Source organism: Suncus etruscus, chromosome 5 (genome assembly GCF_024139225.1).
Source record: "Suncus etruscus isolate mSunEtr1 chromosome 5, mSunEtr1.pri.cur, whole genome shotgun sequence".
In the NCBI taxonomy this organism is placed as follows: domain Eukaryota; kingdom Metazoa; phylum Chordata; class Mammalia; order Eulipotyphla; family Soricidae; genus Suncus; species Suncus etruscus.
The window spans coordinates 29,506,846-29,522,217 of NC_064852.1; the positions used below are offsets into that span (position 1 = coordinate 29,506,846).

Genomic DNA, 15,372 nt, shown 5'->3' on the forward strand with positions numbered 1-15,372 from the left:
GGCCAATTGGCTCCTGGTGTGGGTTAGTTCCCTGACAAAGTATTACTACTGATTGCTTTCCCTTCATTTCTGGCCAGAAGTCTCTGTCTAGTCACTTCTTTCTAAATGACTTGGGTCTACTTAGGTTTACTTGGCTTTATACAACAGCACCCCCAAGTGCATCTTTTTCAGGGATACATCCCAGCCACTAAAAATGACCCAGTCCTCATACCTTCAATGCTCAGCAGATCTAGGAGGTATTAGCATGTGCCCTGAGAGCAATGGCACTGAGTCAGGTCCAATGCCTGGTGTAAACACAAGCTCCTTGGGCAAAGACTCAACATCCTTTTAGATGTCCCTGATATAAGGCTCTAGGGAAAGTGAGTGAGCAAAGTCACACCGTGCTTTTAACTGCACCATTCATTCTGCATGGACTCAGTTGGATGAGTGTCTGTTAAATGTTCCGGGAGTGGCACAGCTGAGAACCGGAGAAGAGCTGTTTCTTTGAACTAAGTCAACAGTCAGGCCCACAGGAGAGCTATCAAATACCAGATGGGAGAGTCAAAAGGGGTCAAGTGAGAGTCTCTGTGACTCAGATCAACACTGTACTCTGTGTTTCAGACTTCGAGGGCTCAATCTGCCTTTACCAAAAGTAAAGCAAAGTAACCCCCATTTTTGGCATTACATGGTGTGTCTCAGAGACTTAAGGACTGAAAATTAACCTGTCAGAAAGTTAAAGCTCATGATCACAGAAGAAGAATCTGAAGAAGGGAAGTTAAGAGGAGGCAAGGTAAAGACAGATATGGCAAAGAACTTCCTAACTCACAACATAAGTAGGATCCCGAGTATATCCTGAATACCTTGGGAGCAACCCCAGACAGAAGCCCAGGTTGGTGGTGAGATAAGAGTTCACAGAGAGCAGACACATGACAAACCAGTGGAGGGCTTTGGGATGGAATTTACACAGAAGTGTCTATACCTTAAGTTGGATTTAGCTGGAAAACAGTAAGTCCATAATTTTGTACTATGATTTCTCAAAGAACACATGGATGACTTTCTTGATGGTTTCAAACATCTGCCTTTTCTGGTAGACAGAAAACAGTTGAAAATCTGCCATTATAAACATGACACCAACTTGCCCTGATGATGGACAGGGCAGTATGGCATAGCCATAGCACAGCCCCGCCACCTAGTGGTGACTCTTGCACATGCATGTACTGCAAAGAACAAACTTAATAGCCTCTAGGCCTTTCCAATTAGGGGGTTGAAAGAGCTTAAAAAAATTTCCTGGATCTATTGAACAAAAATTTGGGGCATGTCATCCAGACATAAACAAGTTTGGACACAGGAAATTTTTTATAAATTATTGATCCTTTGTAAGTAAGAAAAGGAACCTCCAGTTTGGCAATTTTTGCAGAAAACTAAAAGGATAACAGAGTGACAAGTGAATTGTATCCCACTGCTGGGAAGTGCCAATGCAGGAAACTTGGATGCTGGGGTTCTAGGAATAAAGCTCACTCAGTATCCTCTTCCTGAAATATTGCTCCTTACTCACTGCACAGCCCAGGCTGATTCTCCAGATGCAGAATCAGGTGTTTCTACCTTTTGCCACCACCTTGAAAAAGCCTTGGTGCTTTCCAGAGTGGTGCATCTTGGGATGGTGTGAGCCCCCATGTAGAGGGAAATGTCCATAGCATGTTTGAAGAGAGGAGCATAAAATATCTTCAGTTTTTAAGATGATTGTTTAACATAATCATTATTATTTGTTTTTAAGGCTACAAGGCAGTGTTCAGGGATTATTCCTGACTCTGCTTTCAGGGATCAATCCTGGTGGGGCTCAGGGAACCATATATAATGCTGGGATCAAACTGGGTCCGAGACATGCAAGGCAAATACCTTGCCCACTGTAGTATCACTCCAGCCCCTAACCATAATTATTATTAAAAGGTAACACTAAGATGTTACAATTCTCTACATCCTTGGGGTCACTGTCGTACTTAGATGGGATTTCTACTCGGCAGCCTTTCTATTCTGCCATCAGCAAATGCTTGGGGACCTGAATTTGAGCATGTGGTAGGAATATTTATTAAAAAAAAAAAACTGGAGGGCCCGAAGAGATAGCACAGTGGCGTTTGCCTTGCAAGCAGCCGATCCAGGACCAAAGGTGGTTGGTTCGAATCCTGGTGTCCCATATGGTTTCCCGTGCCTGCCAGGAGCTATATCTGAGCAGACAGCCAGGAATAACCCCTGAGCACCAACGGGTGTGGCCCAAAAAACAAAACAAAACAAAAACAAAAAAAAACCAAAAAACCAAAAACAAACCAAAAAACAACCAAACTGGAAATGTCACAAACTGCAGACTGAGCTATTCTTCTACTTATTGTCTAGGATCTGGGAAGGAAATAGTAACAATGTGGTTTAAGTTTAAATTCACTTCATGCCTTCAAATGTGTCATGCTGTGAACAACGGCACAGGAAAAATGAAGAGATATTCTCGAGATTTATAACCCATGACTGGACTGAGCAAATAAGTCACTCATGTCACCATTGACAATGAGAAAAGTTCTAAAATATCCCCCAAACAAAAAAAAAATAATAACAGAAACAAAACAGCCATAGGACGTTTCTTGGAACCAAAGTAAAGGACACTCCTGTTCCTATTTTTATGATTGTTTCATAATTTATTACACTTAAATCATCTCTGTTAAGCAATGTTTCATAACATAGTTCTAATATTCATGAAATAGTCATAACCTATGACAAATCATCTCTTTTCAGCAAGAGGATGTGGGTAATGATAGAAGTAATTCAAGTAGGTGGGCTTGAATCCAATCTCTGCTACTGGCTGCGTGTGATTGAATTGAAAACATTTAAATTCTCAAAGTTTCCCTGTCTTTATGCAGAAAAATGGAGAAAGTCATGTTGATAAAATAAAATTTCAGAAGACCTATTAGAAGTATTTATAGATACTTGATATACAGTTTGTGCTCAATAAAATGTGGACAGAAACAAGAAAGCTCTAAAATATGTTGTCTTGGGCTAGAGAAAGTTCAGTGCTTTGTACACAGCTGACCTGGGTTCCAACCTCAGCATGACCCTGACTGAATACTGTTGGGGGGATTCTGAGCATAGAAATAGGAATATTCCTTAATCATTTCTGGGAGTCTCAAAAAGATCTAACCCCTCCCCCCAAACTCAAAATACATTGTCTTGTTTTACTTCCCTCGTACTCATCAAAGCAAATAAAAATAGCAAACCACAGTGGCTATGGCCCTGTCTATTCATCAGATGTAGCCACTTGGGTGGGGGAATGCCCAGGATATCAATGTGAAGACTCACTACATAAGAAGGGTACTGAAAAAATACCAAAGAGGATCTCTGTTCTGAGAGGGCCAGTTTTATTGTTTGTGATGAGCTCAAAGTTAAAATGACCCACAGACACCAGACTTTATTTTCCAGATTGTAGATGGTTAAAAGAAGATCAGTAGGTAGAGACTAAATTTTGTTGTTGTTTTTTTTAATCTCCAGCTTTCCAGGGGCTATGTGGTGACTCCTCTGGCCTCAGACAGGCACACACACTCATATACATGCCTATGTGTGCACAACACAGACAGGGGACACATACACATATATATGGGGTACACACATCCCACTGAGCCCCATCCTTGCTGGATCCCCAGCTTCCCACAGAACAAGAATACTGAGAAGTTAAATGTTTTCAATGTGATTGCATGCAGCCCATAGCAGAGACTGGATCCAGGCCTTGCTACCTGGACCACCAGAGCTCAGGCTCATCATTACCCCCATCCTCTTGTTTAAAAAAGATGATTTAATTGTCATAAATTACGATGACTCCGACCTTTGACAGTTACACAAAATTATATGCACACACAATATACATAGACATTTCACTGCATGCTCACTGATCTCTATTTCCCATCTTGCTCCCATGTATTCTCTTGTCCACTGCAGGGATGCTCCTCTTCATCCCTGTGATTGTAGCAGAAAGTGAACTTCATCTTATTTATGCCCAGACCCACCCACATGGTCCTTTAATCTTGCTGATGTTGGCTACCTTGCTGGCTTTCAGATCCACCTTTAAAATACCTCAACCCAGAACAGGTATAACACCAGCCTCCCATAAGCCTATACTCCACTCACACACTGATGTACTGGCCTCAACACTGAAGATCCCTCTAGAACGTCCTCTGACAAGGCAGCACCTTTCTGCCATGGCTACTTTTCAGGTATTCCATGATCCTCTCTCCAGTGACACACTAGGCTGAAAGCATCATGTGACACCTCACCAAAGGATGCTCCTTCTCTCAGGATACCCTTCCTTTCAAATCAACAGGGATATCCACTTTCTCTGACCTCACCTCCCAAGGTTGGCTGGTTTCTACTTATCAACATCATGGATGGCCTTGTTTCTTTATTTGCACCAGCTACCTCTGAGTCAGGAAAGCCTACACACACTTGATGAGTAACAGAGGGAAAACTAATGGGATAGATGGGCAAAGAGCCTACCATGGGCTGGGTATAAGCTCTATAGCCAGACACTGGACAAATGTCTATTTCTCTGCAATTTACAGCAACTCTGCAAAGTTGGTATCAAGAGAACAGTTAAGGGCAGAGAGGTGGAAGTTGGGTCCAGAACCCTCAGAAGAGGCACCAGGATTTGAACTCCTGCGCCCAAGTGCATGTCTTACCTCCCAAATGGAAGGTCCTGGTGGGCCTGGAAACAAATACTTATGGCAAAGAGGCTAAAACACAAAATTAAACCATACAAACAAGCCAAGAAACCTTGCTCTGGGTTCTCTCAGAGTAGAATGGCCCTGGGTCGAGGAGCCCCAGGGTTGCCATCAATGGTCCCAGGACCCAGCCTCTGTGTTCTGCTTGGGAGAAGTCCCCCAACTCCTCTTTCTCAAAAGAGTAATGGTTACATTGACTATTTCAAGTAAGGGACTGAATCCAGGTTTCTAAACAGGGAGAACTAACTGTCCTCTGGCACATCTGCTTATAAAGGCACTTTAAAATACAGGTGCATTTCTCATGGAGGGTCACTAGCGTTGCTGCCCATGTGTGTGTGGGCTGATCATAGAACAGTGGGCATGGCTGGGCAATGTTTGGGGTCTTGCTCTGGGAGGTACCCATTTGCCTGAAGAAGGATCTCAGTGAGGCAGGGGCTGAAATGCTGATCTGATGTTTGGTCTTTTGACAATTTTCACTTAATGAATTGATTCCTACAGTTCATTAACATACCCACTTCCACTTCTGTATACACATATGTCTTAATTAGCTGCTCATTGGCTGTTTAATTACGAGAAAACAGCTGACAGCTGCCTTGTTGCATTCTAACGGCAGGCGCTTTGGAATGGTTACACGTTTGCTTCTGACAACCAAGATTTATTCATAACTCTATGATTTATTGTGGATGTTCACATGCCTGCCTGAATTCCTGTATTTTCCAATATAATTACAATTTTGGCATTTGGGGGACTCCTGAAATGGGCCAACATCTCCGACTCATTGCATTTGAGGCTCAGAGACAGAACACAGTTTTATGTATCTTGTGGACTTGACTATCAAGATGAAGCATCAAAACATCTTTGGATAGATATGGCCATGAAGTTTAGTAACTGGATAAAGGAGCAAATAAAATCATTGTCAGCTTTATGTTTTTGAGAGGGGTGGGGAGAAGGAATGGTGAGAGAACTCAAGTGCTATGGCACAGGAAACAGCTACAAGATCCCAAGCTTGGTTCCTGCTTCTGCATTTTCTCCCTCAAGCTTTCAGGAAGCCACCAACAGAAACTCAGGAAAAGGAAGAGGTGGGGAAAATGGGAAAATTAAAGTAGAAAAGGGGACAGAATTCACAGTCTCTCCCTACAACCCACAGAGCAAACGGAGAAAGAAATTGGTTTTTAAGTCCAGAACACGTAACCTCATTTACAAAAGTTCATTGGTAGAGCCCGTGTACACCCATCTGGCAGCGATAAATCAGAGACCTGGATTTCCTGAACTGCACAGTCACTCTATAATGATTAGCCCGCTGCAGAACCATATGGGCAAACAAGCTCTGCTCACAGCTGACCACGAGGGGCAGCTGTGGGGAGCAGAGAAGCCTTGCTTTGCCACCCCGCATGCACCACACTCAGAATTCCTCTGACTGAGCTCATGCACTGAGCAACTGGCATTTCTTGTGCTAAGTAGACACTCAGCATACAACCCTGATTTCCTTTCATTGGGCCGCCAGCCCAGTGTATTCAGAGCTAAGGAAAGATGAGCTGTACTTGAAATATGACTAAAATCAAAACAAAGAAAAGTTGCATGCCAACCTCCACTCCCTCCAGATCTAAATCACCTGGATGCCTGCTGGAATTTAAAATAATCTATGCTTTGTGCATTCATTGACAGAATCAAGATTTAGCTCAATAACTTTTTTTTTTTTGGCCACTGTGTATTAAAGAAGTGACATGCTAATGCATTTCATGTTGATGGAGGAACAGTCAGGTTGATGTTCATGTGAACTAACCATAAAGGCTGAGAACTATAAAACACAGCTAGGAATAGGAATAGGAATACTGAATAGGAATGTATCAGTGCTAAGAGGTAGAAAGAACTGTTCTATACCCAGGATGTTTTATATCTAAAATTAAAATTTTAGAATCCTCTAGCAATTTGAACCATAAGGGGCATGTTTTTTGTTTGTTTTCTTTTATCTTTTTCTTTGCATCCTTACATTTATTTAGTTAGAGTTCAAGAATTAGAAAATGTATTTAAAGAGAAAATCTTATGGTGTTATGGAGAATATTTCTAATATTCTACAGTTCACCAGGTTCCGAATACTTGGTGCCTTTTTAACTTTTGTTTTATTAATTAGAATTCTGTCATTTATAATATTGTTAATGACAGTTTCCCACACATATAAATTCAATACAACCTACTTCTGCCCTAACAATCCCTAATTACCTGCCCTTTTTCACTGCCCCTTCCTTCCAATTCAATTATGAGGATCATCTCCATAAAGGGCATGTTTATGGATGCATAAGCCTCCTAAAATTGCTTTCACTCTTGGGCGGGGGGGGGGGGGGAACCAAGTGCCAATGTATATGATCTTTCTAGAACCTTGAAAGCACTTGAAAGTACTTTCTAGTGTTAGTTTCACATAGGCTATGTGTTCAGACAAAGAAAGTATTTCAATTTCTCCCTTTACTGGGCAGGAGTGAGGATGTGTGTGCATGAATGTGTTAATAATGATTTTTCTCATGTGTGTGATATATATAAAATATACATAGTAGAGGAATAACAAAAGTCCAAGAGATTGTCTCCAGAATTGATTTCCAGAACCGAGCTGACCATGGTGGGGAGATACGGTACAGGATGTATAGAGAAGGGGAGTAAGTGGAACCCTGAGACAACAATGAAAGGAAGTGGACACTCTATTGGGGGGTTGGGGTTGGAATATTTTATTCATGAACACCTAACATTGATAGTATGGTAAAATTATAAGTCATGACTAAAAAATGAATTCATTAATGAGTGAATAAGTACTTGACATGTGAGTGCTCTTCTACTCTCAACCTATTCATGGATGGCTGTACTTAGTGGTACATTATCATTTAAAAAGTTAATAATTGAAATGAGAGTCCCCTTGCCCTAGGGAGGGAGGCAGATTGAGTCCCTGTCCTGTCAAAGTCCAGTAGTTCACCCACATCCATAGCTGTCTCCTTGTCAGAGGCCCAAATTCACTGATTCACACTACTAATCTCTGCAAAGACACTTGACAGAACAAAACTCCAGGTACACTGGACTTTGGGGGCTTAAAATTCTGGGATCTTCTTGGAGTGGAGCAGGCAGCCTCTTTCCATAACCCCATTCCCCCTATTTCTGGAAGCCCCAGACACACCCTCATCCTACCCCTGCTGCCGCCTCTGCCTTCTTATAAACTCAAAGGCCCATTTCTGAAGATTCTGGAATTTCTGGAGCACGCTGCTGTAAATGCAGCTGTGGTACATCTCCAAATTCCTTTCTATTGACTCTCCAGTAGAAGCTCACCAAACTAGATGGTAAAGTAGCACAGAAGCCAACAAATCTCAATTTATAAAAAATAACACAGAATGCTCCACTAGCAACAAATAGCTTAATAAACCCACAGAGAGTGACTAAATGATCCCAGTGTGTCACAAGCTATCTCTTACTGAGGTATTTTTCAATAATTCTATTAACTAATTAGATGTAACAGGCAGTAGAAATTACTTGGTTTCTGCCAAATTAGTAGGCTTGAGGAGTGTTGGGAAACTGAGGATCCTGGTGGAGTGGTGGGAATGATACATGGGTGGTGAGATTGGTGTTGGAACATTGAATGCCAGTAACGAATGTATTAGGAACAACTGGTTAAACCACAGTGTTTAAATAAATTTAAAAAAAAGACAAATGATAGGTTCGAAGTATGAAAGTATATGGATTAAAATTGGTGTGTACAGGGACTGGAAGTTGATAGCACAGCAGGTAGGGCATTTGTCTTGTGCATGGTCAACCAGGTTTCGATTGCTAGCATCCCATATGGTCCTTTGAGCCTGCCAGGAGTAATTTCTGAGTGCAGAGCCAGGAGTAACTCCTGAGCACTGCCGGGCATGACCCATTAAAAAAAATTGTGCCTACATGTGGAGTCTAGAGATCAATTTTTCAGCACCAAGCATTAAGGAAGTCATTACAACTAATGATAAGATGGGGGAATTGAAGTTGAGCAATAAATAAGACTATTTCTCAAAAGAAAACCTTAACCAAAAAAAATTTTTTTATGTATGTACTTGAACATTTAAATTCATTCTGAAGTTTAGGATGGACTCTGACACCTACAGCTTCATTCTGTTTGGAGTTTCTCCTAATCTGCAATATCTGCTGGGTTACACTGGTCCCCAGGCCCTGTTGACCTCATACTTTTGCCAGTGCTCCCCCTGCACTGGCACTAAATCTTGTTCTTAGAACCTGAAGTTATCTTTACTGCTGCAGGCCTGGATTATAACAGTGCTCACCCAAAATGCAATGCTAGGGCCTGAGCAGTTTATATACTGCTCTGCTGTCAGAAAAACCAGGAAAAGGCCTCAAAGCAAGGCCTTTTCTGAGCTTCAGATCTTGCCCATTCTGAGCTAATCCTTTCTGTTCCTAGAAGGAGTTGCTTGCTTCACTCTATGTAGTCCCTAAATACAGTCAATACTCTTCCATCTCTTCAGCTTGGCAAATGCCACTGTTCTCTCCTTCTGAGGCTATGTCCTATCTAGAGGCAGCCTAACCTGTGTTCTTGCTCACATGTGTATTTCTTGCATTGTTAGTTGGCTTCTCCTTTTCAGGCCTTGCCTCCACTACAAGGTCCTAACCAGTCACAGGGTTCTACAGGGGCTTTGGAGCCCCAACAGGCTCACACCAGGGATAGGAATAGTGCTCATAGTTCTACAGTTTCTTTGGCATTCTAGACATAACACATTGACAATAATCCACCAAGTCAGGGATATACTCTAGCTAGCTAGGGCACAGTATTGACATAGTCAGTGCTAAGGAACCAGGGGAGGATGACAATCGAAGCACCATTAACATTTACTGGTGCAGGTAACATGCCTGGAATCCTCCTGGTCCTCCTCATTGTAAAGATGGTGAAACTAAGGCGCAGACTGGTGGAATTGGTGTTCAAGCTGGTTCTGAGTAAAGGAGAGATTCTAATAGCCATGCGACTAAGTCTGTAAAAACATGGCCTGGTCCTTTTTTATTTTTTAATTCACGTATTGGGGGGGAGGGCTCTTGAGGCTACAACTGATGGTGCTCAGGGCTTATTCTGGCTCTGCACTTAGGCATCATTCCTGGAGTTGTTCAGGGAATCACATGGGATACCAGGGATTAAATTCAGCTCAGATTCATCAAGGAAAGTGCCATAACTACTATACTCTCTCAGGGCACACTGGTCCTCGTTATAGAGGAGTCTAAGCACACAGAGAGTGAGCTGGAAGCAGAGGGAGCTAACAAAACTTCCATAATGTTTGCTCTTCAGGTGAAATTCTGACTTGTATAATTGTGTAGTGAAAGTTATCATTGTTTCTGTGATTAAATAGGTTCTTTAGTTTCGGAGGGTTTCAGGTTGTTGATTTTAACATGCAACTTAGCATATATTCCCATAATGATTAGCCTATAAAATGAGAATCACTTTCTTCCCTCTTGTCAGATTCCTATTTTCTATCCAGTTAGACATTTTACTGATATGTAATGATACTACCACTGATATAAATTATTGACAATCTGTCATGATGTTAACTAGCTTTGTTTGGTTAGAATGCAACAAATCATTAACAACCATGGCAGAGAAGTCTCTCCATACACAATAAAAAGTAAAACATTGCTCAAAATTAAATTATTTTCTGGGGCCAGAGAGATAGCATGGAGGTAAGGCGTTTGCCTTTCATGCAGAAGGTCATCGGTTTGAATCCCGGTGTCCCATGTGGTTCCCCCGTGCCTGCCAGGAGTAATTTCTGAGCATGGAGCCAGGAGTAACCCCTGAGCACTGCCGGGTGTGACCCAAAAACCACAAAAAAAATTAAATTATTTTCTTGTTTGAAAGTAAACATCCTAGGTGAAGCTGAGCAGGGAAGACCTGTAATGCAGAACAAATGCTGCATGTATCAAATGTAAATACATCCCATTGCATAATGCCCAGGCTGACTAAGGCCCAATCTGTTAATAACATGCAGTTTTATTGTTGTGACATTTGTCAGAGAAATAGATGATTTGAAAATAGCTTAGTATGAATTTCGTATATGGACAAGGTCTGGACAGGAATTTGGAAAAATAACAACTGAGGGGCTGGAAAAGTGCTACAGTGGGAAATATACTTGCTTTTCACATAGCTGGCCTAGGTTTGATCCCTGGCACTGCAAATAAGTCCCACTAGGAATAATCATGGAGTACAGAGTGAAGAAGGGTAAGCCCTGAGCAACCACTGGGTGTGGCCCCCCAAACCAACCAATGAATCCTAAAAGAGACAACTGAAAAAAATAAATGGCCTTTAAAAAAAACTACTATTCATTTCATAAACTAGAGATTCCTGAACCCCACCAAGCTCACTGAGTAATTTGAAGTAGTCTCTTGCCTTTCAGTGGGTAGAGCACAGATGTGCAGCACTGGTATCAACAGAGCAGGCTGAAATAGGTTCCTCAAATAGCATGTTAATGAGTTTTTTTCCAGAGCTGGACTAGTTCCTGGCAAGTTGACTCCACTTATAGGTGATACTCACGTTCCTACTGCTCTCTGCTCACCTCAGTGGACCACATAAAAGCTCAAGGGGTTAGAAGCCTGGCAGAGAGATCAGTGGTTCTGTTCCCAATGTTACATGGTTCCCAAGCCAGGAGTAGCTATTGGGCATCACCGAGGATGAACCCAAACTGACACCCAAAGCCAAACAAATCATCAAAATACTTCTAGTCTGGCCTTCAGACAGATTCAGATAGATTGAAATGAATCATACTGTGGGAAGTGCCTCTACCATGAATCCAAAAACACTTTGTGGGTTTTGCAAGGATTGGGCAAGGGGTGAACAAAGATGGGGGAAGTACAGCAGGGCAACTGTCTACCCACAAGGCCCAATCAGTGCTGGAGTGGAAGCGATCATAGGCTTATCAGCCTCCTCCATCAGTTGACTGATTTGTTCAAGTTTATTGGTTTGATTAACCCTTTTGTTTTTGCTCTGGAGCCTGTAATAGAGGTCAGTATTTCAGCCATCCAAGGCATGTGCTCAATCACTGAGGCACAGCCCTTGGGCCTCTTAATTTTGAGGGAAGGAGGACTGAGGAAATAAAAGCACATAACTCCTTTTATGTTTCCTTAGTGGTCTAGAACAGAGGGCGTCAAGATTTAATGCTGAGAAGAACTTTACCCATCCCTTAAATAGCAAACTCCTTATTCCTGAAAGGCAGGAGATTTCTTCAAATTACTCATTGGGCTTGGTGGGGTTCAGGAATCTCTAGTAACACAATGATGGGATCAACATAAAGTGCTTTGAATGCATCCAAAGGGAACAAAACAAACACAAGAAAACAGGGAAGCAAATTCCCTGAAAGCTTCTTAGAAGTCATTTCTTTCTGTCAGTATTTTTATATTTTATGATGGTGTATCAAGTGCATGGACATTTTTTTTTTAGCCTAGACCTCCTCACACACTTTTAGATAATTCCAGCCAGTTCAGGTGCTGGCTCAGAAGCCTCTTGCTTCTTTAAGAAACTTCCCTGGTTTATTTTTGTTTATGTTGCACTGTCTTATCCCATCAGCTGCCTCAGGGCTGTTCCAATATGAGCAGAAGTGTTCAATCTTAATAAATCAGAATCTGAGTAACAGAGGCGATGCAGGGTGGGATGTGGAATTAGGTTACAGAGAACAAACAGATCCATCTCTTCACCCACATTGAACAGGGGTGACACTCAGGGCACCAAAATTGCTACAACAGTCACAAAGCTCTTATTTAGGTGCAAGTAGCCTTTTTAGTATGACAATTCCTATATTATTCTTGGGATCGTTTTCAAAAGAAGGAAGGATACTCACTTAAGAGATGAAGAAACTGAGTCCCCGCCAAAAATTACAACCTGCCAGAACAGCACAGAGCAAGGTAGGCCAGGACAAGAACTCTGTCCTTTCCTACAGCTTGGCTCTAACTTATACAGGTAAATCACTGTGTACTAACAATAAGAATTTCAGTCACTTTCTGATCAACTTGATTAGAAATGCTCTCTTATAAATAAAACATTACATAAGTCTACACTTATGTGGGTTTTATAGTTTGTTTTAGGTTCGGGCCACATCCACATGTGTCCAGGGGTTACTCCTGACTCTGCATTCATGAATCACTCTTGGTGGGCTCTGGGGCTCAATTGGGATGCTAAGGATTGAACCCAGGTCAGCTGTATGCAAGGCTAGCACCTTACCCACTGTATTATTACTCCAGCAACAAGAGCTATGTTTTTTTTTTTTTATTAAAGAGAATATACATTAGCTCCAGGAGTTGTGGGATTGGAAGCAACATATGTAAGCAATGTTCAAGTATCTTTCTCTAGCCTCCTGTTATTTTGATGCAAAGCCAAAATACAGCACAGAACTCATTTTCTTAATTATAACTTATTGCCCTAATAATTTATTCCATTCCATCATTTCATGTCACTCAAAATTCCGAGGAGCTAAATCTTAAGATGTGAAAGTAAAAGCTAGAAATCACAAAGATCCGATCTAACGTTACCTGAAACAACAATTAAAAAGGGTTACCTTGCAGCCTTCACATGTAATGACACCATAATGGATTCCTGATGATTTGTCTCCACAGATCTTGCATGGAATAATTTCAATTTGAGCTGCAACAGAAGCACGCAACCAGTTAATTACATTTTCTTTTAAACACCTTATAAAAGCGTTCCCTGATCAGCATTTGTATAGTGAAAACTAATAACCTGCTAAACATTATACTGCATTAACTATTCATTGCTGAACTGTGAGGGTCCCCCTAGAGTCCTGGACTAAATTATGGCTGCTCGTTATATAATAGCTTTCGGGTTATTAAAATGGGTCATTTGAGAAGGTGTTTAAGAACCCACAAGAAGACTGGAATCAGCATTTCAAAGCCTTCAAGAACTGGAGAGTTCGCAGTTTAGGCCTCAGAGCAAAGCAGATACTAAAATGTTTCCTCCGATCTCATTTTCCATCATTATTTTTAAAAGGTCATAAATCCGTCTTGGCTGAGCACTGAAGCTCGACTGGTAGAGAAATATGCTTCCAAAAAGTCAGGTCTACTTAGGAAAATGATTCAACTCAAAATATTAATAAGTTACATATGATGGCAAGTTAAGAATTCCTTATCCATCTTTCTTTAATTAATGGGGTTGCCATGTGTTAGGAATTAGTCCATTTGTGTCCGATCAAAACCTCTCAACCAGAAAGCCAATATCCTCTCTCAATGTGATAATGATGAATCCTGACCAACTGAATATGCTGCTTCTGAGTTCTTTACATCGGAAATTGATTTCCTGCTACAGTGGGTATGTGTTTCTATCCAACTGATTCCTTAAAGATGCCTCTTGTTAGAAACTAACCAAATCATTAGCATACATCACACCGAAGTTTCAAATATGACAATGCCCATTTTTTTAACAAACTCATAATATCTTGGGTAGAGTTGGAAAGAATGTACTGAAAGATTCAAAAAAATAAGCCAAGTAATAGAATGATTAGACAAAACAAAGAGCTTGAACCCTTCTTACAAATAATTTATATGCGAAACAAAGACCAGGCTGAGCTCTAGAAAGAGGATGGCAGCTCTCATGAGTTCACTTGGAATTTTATTTTTTTCACAAGTGCCTATTGTGTTACATTTGAGACTGAATCCACACCTGCATACAACTGAGAGTTTTCACGTCTATTTTATCAAATTCACATAGCATGTGACCAGCACCATCACAACTTTTACACATAGCAATGACTTATTGATGGGACTTGGAAACTGCTGTATGGTCTGACACACAGAAAAGCAGAATATGCATAGCCCACTCCTCCAACACTCTCCCATATTGGGATAATTTTCACAACCACTCACTTTGGATGTGATATGATGGTTTAGTCCAGATACAGAAAGAAAACATAAAATTACTTGTCTTAGTCCCATTATAAACCATGTATACCTGCCAACTTTCAAAGACAAGTGCAAATTCTGTGGTGACTTTAGGGACTGTGAGATCTGGTCTTGAAGGATAGTCCCTACTTTTTCCACCACCAGTACCATTGACAGACAGAGAGTTTTTTTGCTTGTCCAGATTTAGAGAATGTTCATAATCTTCCATCCCCTAAATCTGTTGTTTTCTAATACCCTATTTATAATATAATGGCAGTAAATAATTTAAAATACCTATTCTGCATAATACAACTTAATGTTATAGTGATGTTTAACAAAAATGTCATTTCCAAGTCTAACTTTTCAACTCAGTGCCCACCTTGATTTCTTCAAAGAAAAAAAATCTTAATAAAATTTGAAATTGCACATACAATCCTTCCAATGCTTTTAATGTAGTCAAGATATATTGTCAATCCACAATGTCTGCAGCTCTACTGAAGGAGAAAGTCGCATGCAACACTCTCCATACACTCATAAGAAATAAGTAGTAAGAGAGAAATTATGAAAATAGGTATCGACTGAGGGCTTATTGGATGGACCTTCCAGTATGAATTAATCAGCCTACAAGGAGAACCACTCTCCATAATCCCAACCTGTAAAGAATAGAATAATTTATGAATACGAAGTACTTGATTTATCTATTTCAGAAAATCCAGAGTTGGGGAGATGGCCCAATAGAATGTAGCACATGCTTTTCGTGAGA

The 15,372-nt window shown here is 41.0% G+C and overlaps 1 protein-coding gene across 1 annotated transcript in view; it reads right to left on the minus strand.

The window, feature by feature from the left end:
- Nucleotides 1-15,372, minus strand: part of RORA (RAR related orphan receptor A) — a 94,957-nt gene that overhangs the window by 26,199 nt on the left and 53,386 nt on the right. Inside the window, exon 2 of the mRNA XM_049773667.1 lies at nt 13,274-13,359. Coding sequence (XP_049629624.1) covers nt 13,274-13,359 — 86 coding nt within the window. The remainder of the gene's footprint in view (nt 1-13,273; nt 13,360-15,372) is intronic.